The sequence below is a fragment of the Pongo abelii genome, chromosome 9 (assembly GCF_028885655.2).
Source record: "Pongo abelii isolate AG06213 chromosome 9, NHGRI_mPonAbe1-v2.0_pri, whole genome shotgun sequence".
NCBI classification, from domain to species: domain Eukaryota; kingdom Metazoa; phylum Chordata; class Mammalia; order Primates; family Hominidae; genus Pongo; species Pongo abelii.
In genome coordinates this window covers 111,511,319-111,527,520 of record NC_071994.2, presented here as the reverse complement: position 1 = coordinate 111,527,520, position 16,202 = coordinate 111,511,319, and the positions used below count along the sequence as shown (strand labels likewise).

Sequence of the window (16,202 nt, the reverse complement as noted above, 5' to 3'; positions counted from 1 at the left end):
GGTATTTCTCCTAATGCTATCCCTCCCCTAGCCCCCACCTGCCGACAGGTCCCGGAATGTGATGTTCCCCTCCCTGTGTCCATGTGTTCGTTCTCATTGTTCAACTCCCATTATGAGTGAGAACATGTGCGCACCAACTGTCTCTTATTTGCATGGTACATCTTTCCTGTTATTTTACTTCCAACATTCTGAATCTTTACATTTTTGCTGTGTCTTTTTGTAGGCAGCAGATTTTTTTTTTGTTTTTTTTTTTTTTTTTTTTGGAGACAGTCTCGTTCTGTTGCCCAGGCTAGAGTGAAGTGGCACTATCTATCTCAGCTCACTGCAACCTCCACCTCCCGGGGTCAAGCATTCTTGTGCCCCAGCCTCCCCAGTAGTTGGAATTACAGGCATGTGCCACCACGCCCGGCTAATTTTTTGTATTTTTAGTAGAGGTGGTGTTTTGCCATGTTGCCCAGGCTGGTCTCAAACTCCTGAACTCAGGCAGTCCTCCCGCCTCGGCCTCCCAAAGTGCTGGGATTACAGGCATGAGCCGCCACACCTGACCTGGCAGCAGGTTGTTCGCTAACATTTTTTATCTAGTAGGATACTCTTTGTCTTTTGTCAGAACATTTACTTCATTCACATGTAATGTAATTACTGATATTTGGGGATTTAAATCTACCCTGTTACTATTTACTCTCTGTATGTCTCAGATGTCCTACGTTCTTTTTCAACATGTTATGGCCTTCTATGGGAATGAGTTTTTTATATTTTTCTCTATATATTATGATTCTTTTACACATATTCAAGAGATTGCAACATGCATATTTGACTTATGAAATCATATATAGATTTGCATTTTTATCTTCTCCCGGACAATGCACTTATTTCTCATTATCCCCTTTGATGTATATACTCTTGCTGTTGTTCTTTTAAATTCTCTATTGATGGATCTTATGGTAAGAGTACATTTAGTTCAATAAGAAACTGCCAAACTTTTTCCAAAGTAGCTGTGCCATTTTGCATTCCCACCAGCAAAGAATTACCACTCCACATCCTTGCTAGCATCTAGTGTTGTCAGTATTTGAATTTGGTCATTCTAATAGGTGTATAGAGGTATCTCATTGTTTTTGTTTTGTTGTTGTTGTTGTTTTGACACGGAGTCTCTGTCGCCCAGGCTGGAGTGCAGTGGCACAATCTCAGTTCATTGCAACCTCTGCCTCCCAGGTTCAAGTGATTCTCCTGCCTCAGCCTCCTGAGTAGCTGGAATTCACACCCCATCACGCCTGTCTAATTTTTGTATTTTTAGTAGAGACGGGGTTTCACCATGTTAGCCATGGCTGGTCTCGAACTCCTGACCTCAAGTGATCCACCTGCCTCAGCCTCCCAAAGTGCTGTGATTGCAGGCTTGAGCCACCATGCCTGGGCCCTCATTGTTGTTTTAATTTGTAATTCCTTAATGACATACAACGTTGACCATCTTTTCATATGCTTATATATCGTCTGTATATCTTCTTTAGTGAGATAGCTTTACAGGTCCTTTGCCCATTTTTAATTCAGATTGTTTGTTTTCTTATAGTGAAGGTTAAAGAGTTCTTTGTATATTTTAAATACCAGCCCTTTATCAGATATGTGTTTTGCAAGTATTTTCTTCCCAGTTTATGACCTGTCTTTTCATTATCTTAATGCCCTTCATTGAGTACAACTTTTTAATGAAGTCCGTCCTATCTATTATGCTTTTGGTGTTATATCTAAAAAGTCATCACCAAACCCAAGCTCACCTAGATTTCCTTCTGTGTTATCTTCTAAGAGTTATATAGTTTTGCATTTTACATTTAAGTTATGATCCATTTTTAGTTACTGTTTTGTGAAAGGTGTAAGATCTTTGTCTAGATTTTTTTTTTTCTTGAACGTGGATTCCCGCAATGTCCAAATGGTGTTCCAGCACCATTTGTTGAAGACTATTCTTTCTCCACTAAATTGCCTTTGCTCCTTTGTCAGAGAATAGTTAACTATGTTTGTGTGGGTCTATTTCTGGGCTCTGTCTTCTGTTCCATTGATTTATTTGTGTATTCTTTCACCAGTACCACACTGTCTTAATTATTGTAGTTTCATGGTAAGTCTTGAAGTTGGGTAGTGTCAATTCTTCAACTTTGTTGTTCACCTTCAATATTATAGTGGCTATTCTGGGTCTTTTGCCTTTCCACTTAAAATTTATAATTAGTTTGTCCTTATACACAAAATAAGTTCCTGGGATTTTGATTGAGATTGCATTGAATCTATAGATCAAGAAAGATGGGAAGAACAGACATCTCGACAATATTGAGTCTTCCTATTCGGGTGTATGGAATATCTCTCCATTCATCTAAATCTTCTTTGATTTCCTTCATCACGGTCTTGTAGTTTCCCTCATATCGATTTTTATATATTTTGTTAGATTTATACCTAAGTATTTTACTTTTTTGCATGCTGATATAAATGACATTGTGTTTTAAAATTTCAAATTCCGGTTGCTTATTGCTGGTATATAATAAAGCAGTTGATTAGTATATTAACCTTGTGATTCATTGGGATTTTTTAACATAGACAATCATGTCATCTGTGAACAAAGACAGTTCTTTTTCCCCCTTCTCAATCTGTATACTTTTCATTTCCTTTTCTTGTCTTATTGCATTAGCTGGGACTTCCAGTGTGATGTTGAATAGAAGAGGTGAGGGGACATCTTTGTAGGAAAACATTTAGTTTCTCACCATCAAGTGTGATATTAGGTATATGTTTCTTGTAGATATTATTAATTAGAGGAAGTTCCCCTCTAGTCCTAGTTTGCTAAAGTTTTTATCATGAATGGGTGTTGGATTTTGTCAAATGCTTTTTCTACATCTGCTAATATGATCATACAACTTTTCTTCTTTAGCCTGTTGATACAAGGTAATAGTGGCCTTGCATAATAAATCCCACTCGATCATGGTGTATAATTATTTTTATGCATTGTTGGATTTGACTTACTAATTTTTTGAGGATTTTTAAGTCTATGCTCATGAGAGATATTGGTCTATAATTTTCCTTTCATGTAATGTCTCTGTGTGGTTTTTGTATTAGGGTTATGCTGGCCTCATCAAATGTGTTAGGAAGTATTCCCTTTGATTTTATTTTCTGGAAGAGACTGTAAGTAGTAAAATAAATTTCTTTTTTAAATGTGTGGTAGAATTTACCAGTGAATCCATTCTGGGCCTTGTGCTTTCTGTTTTGAAAAGTTTTAATTATTGATTCTATTTCTTTAATAGAGATAGGCCTATTAAAATTATCTACTACTTCTGTGATTTTTGGTAGATTATGTCTTTAGGGAATTGGTCTCTTTCACCTAGGTTATAAAATTTGAGGGCATAGAGTTATTTGTGCTCATAAAATTTGTTTATTATCCTTTTTAGTGTCCATGCAATCAGTAATGATGACCTCTATTTTGTTTCTTTTTTTTTCCTTCACCATTTTCATTCTTTCCAAATTTTATTCCGAAAAAAGGGGATGTGTGTGGAAGATTAAGATGTCCATGAAGAGTAACCACCATCATGACAATAAAGTATTCAATTAGACAGAAATGACAAGGACCATTTCTGATATTAGTAATGTGTAATATCTGTCTTTTTTTCTTAGTTACCCTAGCCAGAAGCTTATCAATTTTATTGATCTTTTCAAACCAGCTTTTTGTTTCTTTTATTTTCTCTATAGATTTCTTGGTATCAATTTCACTGATTTCTGCTCTAATCTTTATTATTTATTTTCGTCTGCTTGCTTTGAATTTAATTTGCTTTGCTTTTCTAGTCCCTCAAGGCAGAACATTAGATTATTTCTTTCAGATATTTTTTGTTTTCTAATACACACATTCAGTACTATAAATTTTCCTGTAAGCTCTGTTTTTGCTGAATCCCTCAAATTTTAGTAAGTTGTATTTTCGTTTTCATTTATTTCAAAGTATTTTTAACTTCTCTTGAGACTCTTTATTTGACCTACTTGTTATTTAGAAGTGTGTTATTTAATTTTCAAGTTTTGGGGTTTTCCAGTTATCTCTCTGTTAGTGATTTCTAGTTTAATACTATTGAGGTGTGAGAGTATACTTTGTATGATTTCTATTCCTTTTAAATTTGTTAAGATAGGCCCATATATGACAAATCCACAGCTAATATTGTATGGAATGGGGAAAAGTTGAAAGCGCTTCCTCTAAGAACTGGAAAAAGACAAGGATGCTCATTATTACCACTCCAGTTCAGGACAGTACTGAAGTCCTAGCCAGCGCAATCAGGCAAGAGAAAGAAATAAAAGGCATTCAAATGGGAGAATAAGAAGTCAGATTATCTTTTTTTACTGATGACATGATCTTATATATAAATCAAATGTTCTCACATAGAAGTGGGTGCTAAAAATGTATACACATGAACGTACAGAGTGGAGTGATAGACAATGGAGAGTTGGAAGGATGAGCTGGTTGGAGGGAAGTGGACGATGGGAAATTAGTTAATGGATACAATGTACATTAATTGGGTGATGGATACTCTAAAAGCCCTGACTTGACCACTCTGCATTCTATGCATGTAACAAAATTGCACATATACTGCACAAATTTGTACAAATAAAAAAGTGTATTAAGGTGTGTTTTATGGCTCAGAACATGGTCTGTCTTGCCAAATATTTTGTCTGTGCTTGATAAGAATGTATATTCTGTTGTTCGAATAAGTGTTTTATAAATATCAATTGGATCCAGTTAATTTATGCTGCTGTTCAGTTCAATTATGGCCTTACTGGTTTTCTGACTTGCTGAATCTGTCAATTACTGATAGAGGGGTATTGAAATCTCCAATTATGATAATAAATTGCTATATTTTTTCTTGCAGTTTTATCAGTTTTTGCTTCACATATTTTGCTGCTTTGTTGTTAAGTACATACATTATCATCATGTAATGCGCCATTTAGTCCTGACAGTTTTCCTTGATCTTAATTTGGCCTTGTCTGAAATTAATATAGCAGCTCAGCTTTCATTCTATTAGTGTTAGTATCATATATCTTTCTTCTTCTTCTTCTTCTTCTTCTTCTTATTTCTTCTTTTTTCTTTCTTCCTCTTCGATAAAGCCTCACTCTGTTGTCCAGATTGGAGTGCAGTGGTGTCATAATGGGTCACTGCAGCCCTTGACCTCCCAGGCTCAAGTGATCCTCCCACCCCAGCCTCTGAAGTAGCTGGGACTGCTGGTGCATGCCACCACACCCAGCTAATTTTAAATTTTTTTTGTGTAGAGTCAGAGTCTCACTATATTACCCAGGTTGGTCTTTGTTCTTTTATTTGTTATTAATCTGTGTCTTTATATTTAAAGTAGTTTGCTTCTGGATAACATATAGTTGGGTCTTGATTTTTTTATCCACTCAGTCTCTGATCTGCCCTTTTTAATTGGTATATGTGGATCATTGACATTTAAAGTTATTGATATAGTTCAATTGATAATTATTGTATTTGTAGTTGTTTCCTGTTTCTTGCCATTGTTTTTTTTTCTGTATTCCTTTATTTTTCTGCCTTCTCTGGTTTTAATTGAGCATTTTATATGATTTCATGTGTATGTTTTACATGTAAATAGACTAAAGAACCCAAATAAAAGCAAAGGTTGTCAGACTGACAAAAACCCCATCTATTTATTATTTTTGAGGCATACTTTAAACAATAAGAATATGAAACAATAAGAATAAGACAATGCAAAAATATACATCATGCAAACTTTAATTAAAAGAAAGTCAGACCAGGCATGGTGCTCACGCCTGGAATCCCAACACTTTGGGAGGCCGAGGTGGGTGGATAACTTGAGGTCAGGCATTCGAGACCAGCTTGGCCAACGTGGTGAAACCCCGTCTCTACTAAAAATACAAAATTTAGTCAGGCAAAAGTTAATCCCGGTTACTTGGGAAGCTGAGGCAGGAGAACCACTTGAACCTGGGAGGCGGAGGTTGCAGTGAGCTGAGATAACACCACTGCACTCCAGCCTGGATGACAGAGCGAGACTCCATCTCAAAAAAAAAAAAAAAAAAGAAAAAGAAAATCAGTGTCATTATGTTAGTATTGGACAAATTAAGCTTTAAGGGATAAAGTTTTGTGAGATATAAAGAGAGCAGTTTTATAATGATGAGTCAGTTCAATAGAAAAATATAAAAATTCTGTACTTATAAGACGAAAACTTACATAATTACCAGAAGAAATACAGTAATCATCAAGCACAGTTGAAGATTTTAACACAACTCTCTTGGTAACTGATAGAAACAAGCATGCAAAAAAATTTAGTACAGATATTGTAGATTTTAAATTCTTTACCTAATTGATATATAGAGAGAACACTGTCACTACTTTTGCAACACTGCAAAATGTCTACAGTTCTGCAAAAGTAATGTTGTTTTTAAGTGCACAGAAAATGTTTCCCATAATAGATCACATGCTTGGATTTAATGAAAGTCTTAACAAATTTCCAAGTTTTGAAATCACAGAGAATGTTTTCTAGTCCCAGTGGAATTAAACTAAAAATTAATGAGAATACAGAAGTAGAAAACCACCAAATTTTTGCAAATTAAGCACATGAAATTAAATAATCTATGGATTAAAAGAGAAAATTAGAATATATTTTATACTAAGTCATAATGAAAATATGACATCAAAACTTGTGGAATGTATCTAAAGTAGAGCTCAGACAGAAATTTATACCTCTAAATGCAAATATTAGAAAAGAAGAAAAATTAAAAATCAATTTACAAAGTTTACACTTCAAGCTAGAAAAACATAACCAAATTAATACCAAAGAAAGTAAAAGGAAGGGGGCTGGGCATGGTGGCTCATGCCTGTAATCCCAGCAGTTTGGGAGGCCAAGCCAGGGGGATCATGAGGTCAGGAGTTCGAGACCAGCCTGACCAACATGGTGAAACCCCGTCTCTACTAAAAATATGAAAAAATTAGCCAGTGGTGGTCACGTGTGCCTGTAATCCCACCTACTCAGGAGGCTGAGGCAGGAGAATCGCTTGAACTCAGGAGGCAGAGGTTTCAGTGAGCCAAGATCGGGCCACTGCACCCTAGACTGGGCGACAGAGCAAGACTCTGTCTCAAAAAAAAAAAAAAAAGAAAAAAAGTAAAAGGAAGGAAATAGTGAAGATAAAATCAGAAATCAATGAATAGAAAGTAGAAGTGGCTGGCAGGGTGGTTCGCACCTGTAATCCCAGCACTTTGGGAAGCCAAGGTGCACAGATCACTTGAGCCCAGGAGTTTGAGACCAGCCTGGGCAACATGGAGAAATCCCTTACCTGCAAAAAATAAAAAAAATTAGCCTGTCATGGTGGTGCGTACCTGTAGTCCCAGCTACTTGGAATGGTTAGGTAGAAGGATCAGTTGAGCCAGGGAGGTTGAGGCTGCATTGAACCATGATGGTGCCACTGTGCAAATAAAAGCCAGTTGGTTCATTGAATAGGTTAATAAAATTGATAAACTACTAGCATGACTGATAGATCCATATGGCCAATAAGCATATACAAGGTGCTCAGCATGGTTAGTCATAAGAAAATACAATTAAAAACTACAATGAGCTACCATTATAACCCCACCAGAATGGCTAAAATTAGAAGGATTGACAGTACCAAATGTTGATAAGGAGACAGAGCAACCAGAACTCTCATATATTGCTGGTGGGGGATTGTTACAAAAATTTGGAAAACTCTTTGGTAGTCACTAGTACAGCAAATTACAGATGCTGCTTGGCTTATGGCAGGGTTATGTTAAGATAAACTCATTGTAAGTTGAAAATATCATAAGTAAAAACTGCATTTAATATACCTAACCTGCCAAACATAACTTACCAATTTAACTTAGTCTATACTGTAGAGCAGCAGTCCTAACTTTTTGGTGCCAGGGACCGGTTTAGTGGAAGATAATTTTACCACAGACTTGGGATGTGGAGGATGGTTTTGGGATGAAACTGTTCCACCGCAGATCATCAGGCATTAGATTCTCATAAGGCGTGTGCAACCTAGATCCTGTGCATGTGCAGTTCACAAGAGGGTTTGTGCACCTATGAGAATCTAATGCTGCTGCTGATCTGACAGGATGGGGAGCTCAGGCAGTAATGCTCCTGCCGCTCACCTCCTGCTGTGTGGCTCAGTCCTAACAGGCCATGGACTGATACCAGTCCATGGCCCGGGGGTTGGGGACCCCTGCTGTAGAGTATCAGTTGTTTACCCTCGTGATCATGTGGCTGACTGGAAGCTGTGGCTTGCTGCCACTGCCCAGCATCACGACAAGAGCATCATACCACATATTGCTAGCCTGGGAAAAGATCAAAATTCAAAATGTGAAGTATGATTTCTACTGAATGCATATCACTTTCACACCACTGTAGTCAAAATTGTAAGTTGAACCACTTTAAGTCGGGGCCATCTGTATACTTACATACCATATATACCTCACGACCTCTCATATTTCATTCCTGGGTATGTAACAAAGAGAAATGATTGCTATAACCCACAGAAGACATGAAAATGAATGTTCACCGTAGTTTTATTCATTTTAACCCAAAACTAGAGACATATCAAATGTCCAACAATAATATAAATTGTCATATATTCTATTATATGATGGAATGGTAGATAGCAGTGAAAAAGAACTAACTGCTGCTATCTACAACTACATACACCAGTCTTAGAGATTTATCACAGATTCATGTTGAGCAAAATAAGCCAAGCACAAGAGAGTACAATACATATGTAAAAATTCATGGAGCTGTACACTTAAGATCTGTCCACCTTAGTGAAAAAAATGTGTATATATTATTATTATGGCTCAAATATAGAAAATATTTTCTAACAGGATCTCACACTTCATATTTGAATTCATAAAAGTTTTAGTCAAGAGAAGATTATTCTGCAAAATTAATGTTGTCTTTAAGACTCTATAGGTTGAATAACATCTATTTTCTGATCTAACCTAATATGATCAGGAGACAAGATTGAACTGTCTTCTGATAAAGGACCAAGAATTTTTTTCTCTACTTTCCATTTGGTGCTGCATACCAAATTAAAATCTAGAAAACCTATTATATACAATTCTTACATTATTTTATTTTATTTATTTTTTTTTTTTTTATTTATTGAGACACAGTCTCTGTCGCCCAGGCTGGAGTGCAGTGGTGCAATCTCTGTTCACTGCAGCCTCCACCTCCCCAGTTCAAGCGATTCTCCTGCCTCAGCCTCCAGAGTAGCTGGAATTACAGGCACCCGACACCACACCCAGCTAATTTTTGTATTTTTAGTAGAGACAAGGTTACACCATGTTGGCCAGGCTGGCTTTGGAACTCCTGACCTCAAACGATCGACCTTCCTCGAAGTGTTGGGATTACAGGTGTGAGCCACTATGCCCGACCCAGAATTTTAAACATGGATTTTTAAATTTAACAATAGCTAATTAGGAAAGGTCATCTACTGTTGAATTTAGGTTGATCAGTCATAATTTTTTCTTTGAATTTACCTGCAAGATAATATTTTATATGTAATATTTGAGGAGTTATTTAAAAGTTAAGTTTTATGACTAAAAAATTACTTGGCTTTTATGTTTATATATTGCATAAAGAGGAAACAGTTTGGTATCATTTTTTTATTTACCATAGATGTCCGTAAGAAATTAAGTCCTTAGCTCATAAAATATTTTCTTTTCTTTTCTTTTTTTTTTTTTTTTTTTTTGAGACAGAGTCTCGCTCTGTCGCCCAGGCTGGAGTGCAGTGGGGCGATCTTGGCTCACTGCAAACTCTGCCTCCTGGGTTCATGCCATTCTCTTGCCTCAGCCTCCTGAGTAGCTGGGACTACAGGTGCCTGCCACCGTGCTTAGCTAATTTTTTGTATTTTTAGTAGAGACGGAGTTTCACCGTCGTCTCGATCTCCTGACCTCGTGATCCACCCACCTCAGCCTCCCAAAGTTTTGGGATTACAGGCGTGAGCCACCATGCCCAGCCTCATAAAATATTTTCTAATTACAAAAAAAAAAAATTTTAAATGGCTGAGCACAGTGACTCATGCCTGTAATCTTAGCACTTTGGGAGGCCAAGACAGGAGTATCACTTGAGGCCAAGAATTCGAGACCAGCCTGGCAACATAGGAAGACTCTTGTCTCTACAAAAAAAAAAAAAAAAAAAAAATACAAAATTAGCCAGGCATGGTGGTGCACACCTGTAGTCTCAACTATCTGGGAGGCTGAGATGGGAGCATCGCTTGAGCCCAAGAGGTTAAGGCTGCAGTGAGCTGAGATCGTGCCACCGCACTCCAGCCTGGGCAACAGAGTGAAATCCCATCTCAAAAAAAATTTTTAAACAATTTTTCTAATTTAAAATTGATTATTTGAGGTTGGTTCACCTGACCTATTTCCTAAATAGTCAATATTTAGCAATTATTTAAAATAATAGAGTGAGAAATAGTGAATTGATACATACAGAATCCTGAAGAATAATATATAAGAATAATATATTTTCTTATAGGCAGAGCTTCTAGATGCTGCTGCTGGCATTCATGTGCGATTCAGATTAGGTGGAGTAAGTATGGATGAATGCTTATTTAGTAGTTATAAAGCACATTTTTATGAAATTGAAACAATGTAATTTTTCAAAATGTAAAACATTTTTGTAGTTACATTACAATGGTTCTTTGAACTTTTCCATCTACAGGTTAAATTTCCACCTGATATATACTATAAGATTTTTACTCACAGACCTATTGAAGATCTGTGTGCTAACAGCCCTAGAAATTATGCAAAACTTCCAGCAAAGCATACATCTCATAATAAAAATGATCATCTTCAGGAAGAGGATCATAGTGGCTGGTATCATCGTATAGAAAACAATGGCTGGAGGCCAGTTTCTGATACAGTAAGAAAAGAGAAATGTTAATTTTTAATCTTACGTATTTAGAAACCCATTTGTCTTTTCGAAAATTAATTTTAAAATTATTTTTTAAAATAATAAATCCTAGTAATTTAATTGATAAATTTTGCTTAAATTAGCTACTCAGGGGTTGCTAATAATACTTCAAGGCACAGCAATTTATCTTTTTCTTACTACATTTATTTCTACTTTTAATTATCAGCTTTGAATCTAGGCCATCTTTAGATACTCTCTGGTACTCAGCAGATTATATACCCAGTATACAGATTGTAGAATTTGGTATGTTGAATATATTAACACTAAGTATGACCAGGCACTGTGGCTCATGCCTGTAATCCCAGCACTTTGAGCTGAGATGGCACCACTGCACTTCAGCCTGGGCGACAGAGTGAGACTCTGTCTCAGAAAACAAACTAACAACAACAACAAAAACAAACACAAAAGAATATACCAAGTATGAAAAGTGAAAATGATCAAGGTATGAATTCATTCATTTGTTTAATTATAAACTATTGCATATCAACCATATACCAGACATTGTTCTGGATGCAGGGGATAGACTTAAGTAGTTGTCTTTCAATTAGGGAGACAGTCAAGTCAACAGGATATTTCAGTACAGTGTAGTAAACATGTTAAGTGGTTTAATAAGGGCAAATATATAGTGTTTGGAAGGATTAACAAACTCTCCTTATTATCTAGGGTATGTGTGATAGAGCAGGGGGAATGAGTTGGAAGGGGGAAATTAGACAACCAGTTAGGAGAAAATGTCATAACGGGGAAACTACAAAGTCTTAGGACATGGTACAGGGACTTCTGCATTCCTGAAGGGTGGCTGTACTCCTTGAGGATTAGAGTCGTCAAAAGCCATCAGCACTAAGAGTAGGTCAGGTCTATTCATGTGAGAAGATGAGACACTCTTAGTATATATCTGTTTATTTATCCATTCAACAAACACTTATTAAGCACCTCAGTACACTGGTACTTTGTTGATCTATCTGTAGCATGTGCTTCTGAAGGCTGAGTCTACTACTCGCCCATCACTTATTTAGAAATACCTTGAAAGTATCTATCCTTTCCTCTGTTTCTATCTTGGCATATTCCTACTGAACACATAGAAGTTCTTGTCTATTGCCAGATAACCTCACAATCGATATTTCAACATTTTGTATATTCATTTTTGTTTCTCAATAGTTTTGGCTATCTACTGATGGTATGGTGGTGGAAGACAAAAAGGAAAGTGAATTCCATTTCTCTAAACTGAAGAGAAGGCAAGATTTGGAAAAGAAAAGAAAACTTAGAAAAATAGAGTGGATGAGGCAAATGTAAGTTGATGAAACACTAAGGAAATATGTAGTATTTTGGGAAAAAAACAAATTTGAAATGAGGTATTGCTCCTCACAAGAGGGCATTAGCTGCAGGGGGTCTGCCCGTAGACCCTGACCCAAACGACGGATGAATAAAACACACACTGACACACAGATATTCTGTTTTGCCCGTCCTGCTGAGTGTCCAACCACCTACACACCAAGAGAGGCTTGTCACTGCGGCTGGCCCCAATCAGCTAGGGAGACTCATATTTATTCATTAAGATTAGTTAACAAAAGCTTGAGTGAACGCCATTAGAGGCTAACTGACATTGTGGACTTCCCAAGTAAAAAGCACACATCAAAGGCTTGTCTTAAGACCACATGAGTAAACAAGCTAACTAGATAAAACTTCCCCACATCCCGTTGTTTACTACTTTAATCTTTTTAACTAAAGGTAATGGGACCAGGCCGCCTTCGGCCCGGTCTGTTACCGAGGTCATGTGAAAACCCTCAGGCCTTCCAAAAAGGTTTTGTGGCCGTGATAACTAATATTTTTCCCAGCAGCCTGATGGAATCCCAACATTGGAGAACTATACTGCCTGATTTCAAGACTTATAAAGCTACTGTAATCATGACATTGTGGTATTGGCATATAGACAGAAATATAGGTCAATGGAACAGAACATGGAATTGTGAAATAAACCCCCATGTGGCTGGGCGCGGTGGCTCACGCCTGTAATCCCAGCACTTTGGGAGGCCGAGGCGGGCAGATCACAAGATCGGGAAATTGAGACCATCCTGGCTAACATGGTGAAACCCCGTATCTAGTTAAAAATCCAAAAAAAAAAAAAGAAAGAAAGAAAAAATTAGCCGGGCATGGTGGCAGGCGCCTGTAGTCCCAGCTACTCAGGAGGCTGAGGCAAGAGAATGGCTTGAACCCGGGAGGCGGAGCTTGCAGTGAGCAGAGATCGCACTACTGCACTCCAGCCTGGGCAACAGAGCGAGACTCCGTCTCGAAACAAGCACAAAAAAAAGTATCAAAGACAGAAAGTGGAAGTTACAAGGCTTTTTAAGGCCTTATCTTGGAAGTCACAGCAACATTTATTCTGCATTCCATTGGTCAAACTCAAGTCCTAACAGGCCTAAGGGGGTCAAGTAAAAGGTGGGACTCAAAGGAAGTTCCATATGCATTACAGCTTCACTTGCAGTACACAGGGGAAGGGAAATCCTTCCACTGGGACAGAACCTCAAGTAGCATACCTGGTTGTATATTGTGCCTGGAAGAAAAGATGGCCAGAAGTATGATCTACAGACGGATGGTGACTGATGGTTTGACTGGATGGTCAGGGATTTGGAAAGAACATGATTAGAAAATTGGTGACAAGTGGGCTGGGGAAGAGGTATGTGCAGACTTCTCCAGATGGGCACCAAGTGAGAAGATGCTTGTGTCCTATGTGAATGCTCACCAAAGAACAATCTCAACAGAGAAGAATCTTAATAATCAGGTGAGCAAGATGACTCATTCCTTGGAATCAGTCAGCCTTTCCCCCCAGCCACTGCTATCCTCTCGCACTATCCAGCCTGGGTGACAGAGCGAGACTCCATCTCAAAAAAAATAAATAAATAAACCTCCATGTATATTGTTAATTAATTTTCAACAGAGGCGCCAAGGGAACTTAATTGGGAAAAAATAGTCTTTTCAACAAATTGGATTTTCAAATGCAGAAAAATGAAACTTGAGTGTTATCTTACAGCATGTGTAAAGTTAACTGAAAAGAGATCATAGATCTAAATATAAGAGCAAAAACCATAAAGCATCTAAAAGTAATTGAAGGAGAAAATCTTAGTGCCTTTTGTTCTGGCCAAGATTTTTTAAAGAGGACACAGAAGCCAGGAACTATAAAAGAAACAATTTTAAATTTTACTTCATCAAAATTAAAAGCTTTTGTTCTTTGATTGACATGTTACAAAAATAAAAATGCAAGCCATAGACAGGGATAAAACATTTGCAAAATATATATCTGACAAAGTTCTTGAATCAAGAATATGTTAAAAAAAAAAACCTCTCAAACAATCACATTTTAAAGTGGGCAAAAAAATTTGAATAAACACTCCATCAGTGAAGATATATAGATAGCAAATTAGCATAACTCAACCAGTGACTATCATTAATCATTAGAGAAGTGCTAACTAAAATGATAATGAGATATCACTACACACCCACTAGAATGACTGAAATAGTCTGTCATGCCAATTGTTGGCAAGGATACAGAGCAAATGTAAATTAGAATGTGTACTTCAGAAAACGGTTTGACAGGTTTTTTTAAAACAAGTAAACACACCAAATATTCTACCTAGTCATTCCACCCCTACATGTTTACCCAAGAGAAATAAAAACATGTCCACAGAAAGATTGTATGTGAATGTTCATAGCTGGTTTATTTGTCATTGTAATAGCGAAAAACCAGAAACAGCACAAATGTGCATCAGCAGGTGAATGGATAAGCAAGTGGTAGGATATCTACACAAAGGAATACTACTCAGCAGTACAACAGAATGAACTACTGATACACAGAATAACGTGGACGAACCTCAAAATAATGCTGAATGAAATCTGTCAAAAAAGAGTACATACTGTATGATTCCATTCACATACAATTCTAGAAGACACAAATCTGAAGTGACACAAATCAGATCAGTAGTTGTCTGGAGATAGGAAAGAGGAAGAAGAGAGGGATTCCAAAGGAGTACAAGGAAACATCAGAGGGTGATGGGTAGATTTATTTTTTATTGTAGTGATGGATTTACAGGTATATAGACATGTCAAAATTGTACATTGTACAATTTAAATGTGTGTCGTTTATTGTACATCAACCATGCCTCAATAAAATAGTAAAAAAAAAAAAAAAAAATTTAAAAATCTGTGCAGAAAATCAGAAGACCTCCCTGGCAGCTCTGAAGTGGTCCCTTATCTCATAGTCACAGCATGGGTTGAGGGCAACCCTGGGTTCCATTGCAAGGGTCACAGGGTTACAATGCCTACAGTACTACCAAATGCTTAACCCTGCCAGGTCTTTTGCACTAAGATAAGGGCACTGGTGGGGAAGAAGTAGAACCCTGAGGCCTGGGATTAGGACATTTGGGCAAACATACACAAGGCTAAGAATCTTGAACTTCCAAAGTACCTTGTTGGTGTAGGGAACCCTTGCTCTCCCTTTTGAGGGAAGCAGCCCTTTTCTGCATAAAAGCCTTTCAGTGACTGCACTGGCACAGTTGCCACACACACTTAAGCTGATTCTCCTCAGGATTCCCCCTCTACTATTTCTCATTGCCTTTAGCTCACAATGAGATTTGTATTTCAGGACAGCCCAGACAGAGGTACAAGGTCCACTCCAAGAGGAGATAGTTTATAAACCAGAAGAGTTACAAGAAATTACTAATCTATATTGCCAGGAGTCTCAGAAGCATTGTGTGAGGGTGGATTCTAAGGTTGTTAGATCGAGAGTTGGCTGGGCCGAACTTACTGATATGGCCATACTCACCTGGGATTGTGGGTTTAATGCTTTGGCCAGAAATTATGTTAATGGTCTGTTAAGTTAGCTAATCAAAGCCTGATTTAGGTAGAGCCAGCCAAAGTTCTACCTTTGCAAAATGCTGGAACTTCTCTGGTATACTGTAGTGTAGCAGGATTGATAAGGAATCAGAGAGACCGATGGGGTTGAGGAGGATATTTATTATTTTAGGTGTACCGGCCCAGCCAGATTAACATCCAAAGGACTGAGCCCTGAACAAAGAGTTAAGTTACCTTTTAAGCATTTCATGGGGTTGGGGGAGATCTGTGCAGGGGGAAGCATATTACAGAAGCGAGAAACAAAGATAATTATTCAATTAATTGAGACGTGCATTACATCGTTTCTTACTTTTCAAGGAAAACATGTTTTATGACTTGCGTTTATCTGTCTAGTGACCTTGCAGCTGCACA

At 37.4% G+C, this 16,202-nt stretch overlaps 1 protein-coding gene across 16 annotated transcripts in view; it reads left to right on the top strand.

The window, feature by feature from the left end:
* C9H11orf65 (chromosome 9 C11orf65 homolog) overlaps nt 1-16,202 on the top strand; it is a 162,788-nt gene that overhangs the window by 54,575 nt on the left and 92,011 nt on the right. For 13 of the 16 annotated variants that reach the window (XM_054525006.1, XM_054525005.1, XM_054525011.2 and 10 more), the window contains exons 4-6: nt 10,512-10,565; nt 10,698-10,898; nt 12,105-12,235. In XM_054525006.1, coding sequence (XP_054380981.1) covers nt 10,512-10,565; nt 10,698-10,898; nt 12,105-12,235 — 386 coding nt within the window. The remainder of the gene's footprint in view (nt 1-10,511; nt 10,566-10,697; nt 10,899-12,104; nt 12,236-16,202) is intronic. The other 3 variants (XM_054525017.2, XM_054525014.1, XM_063711363.1) reach the window with 1 other exon arrangement.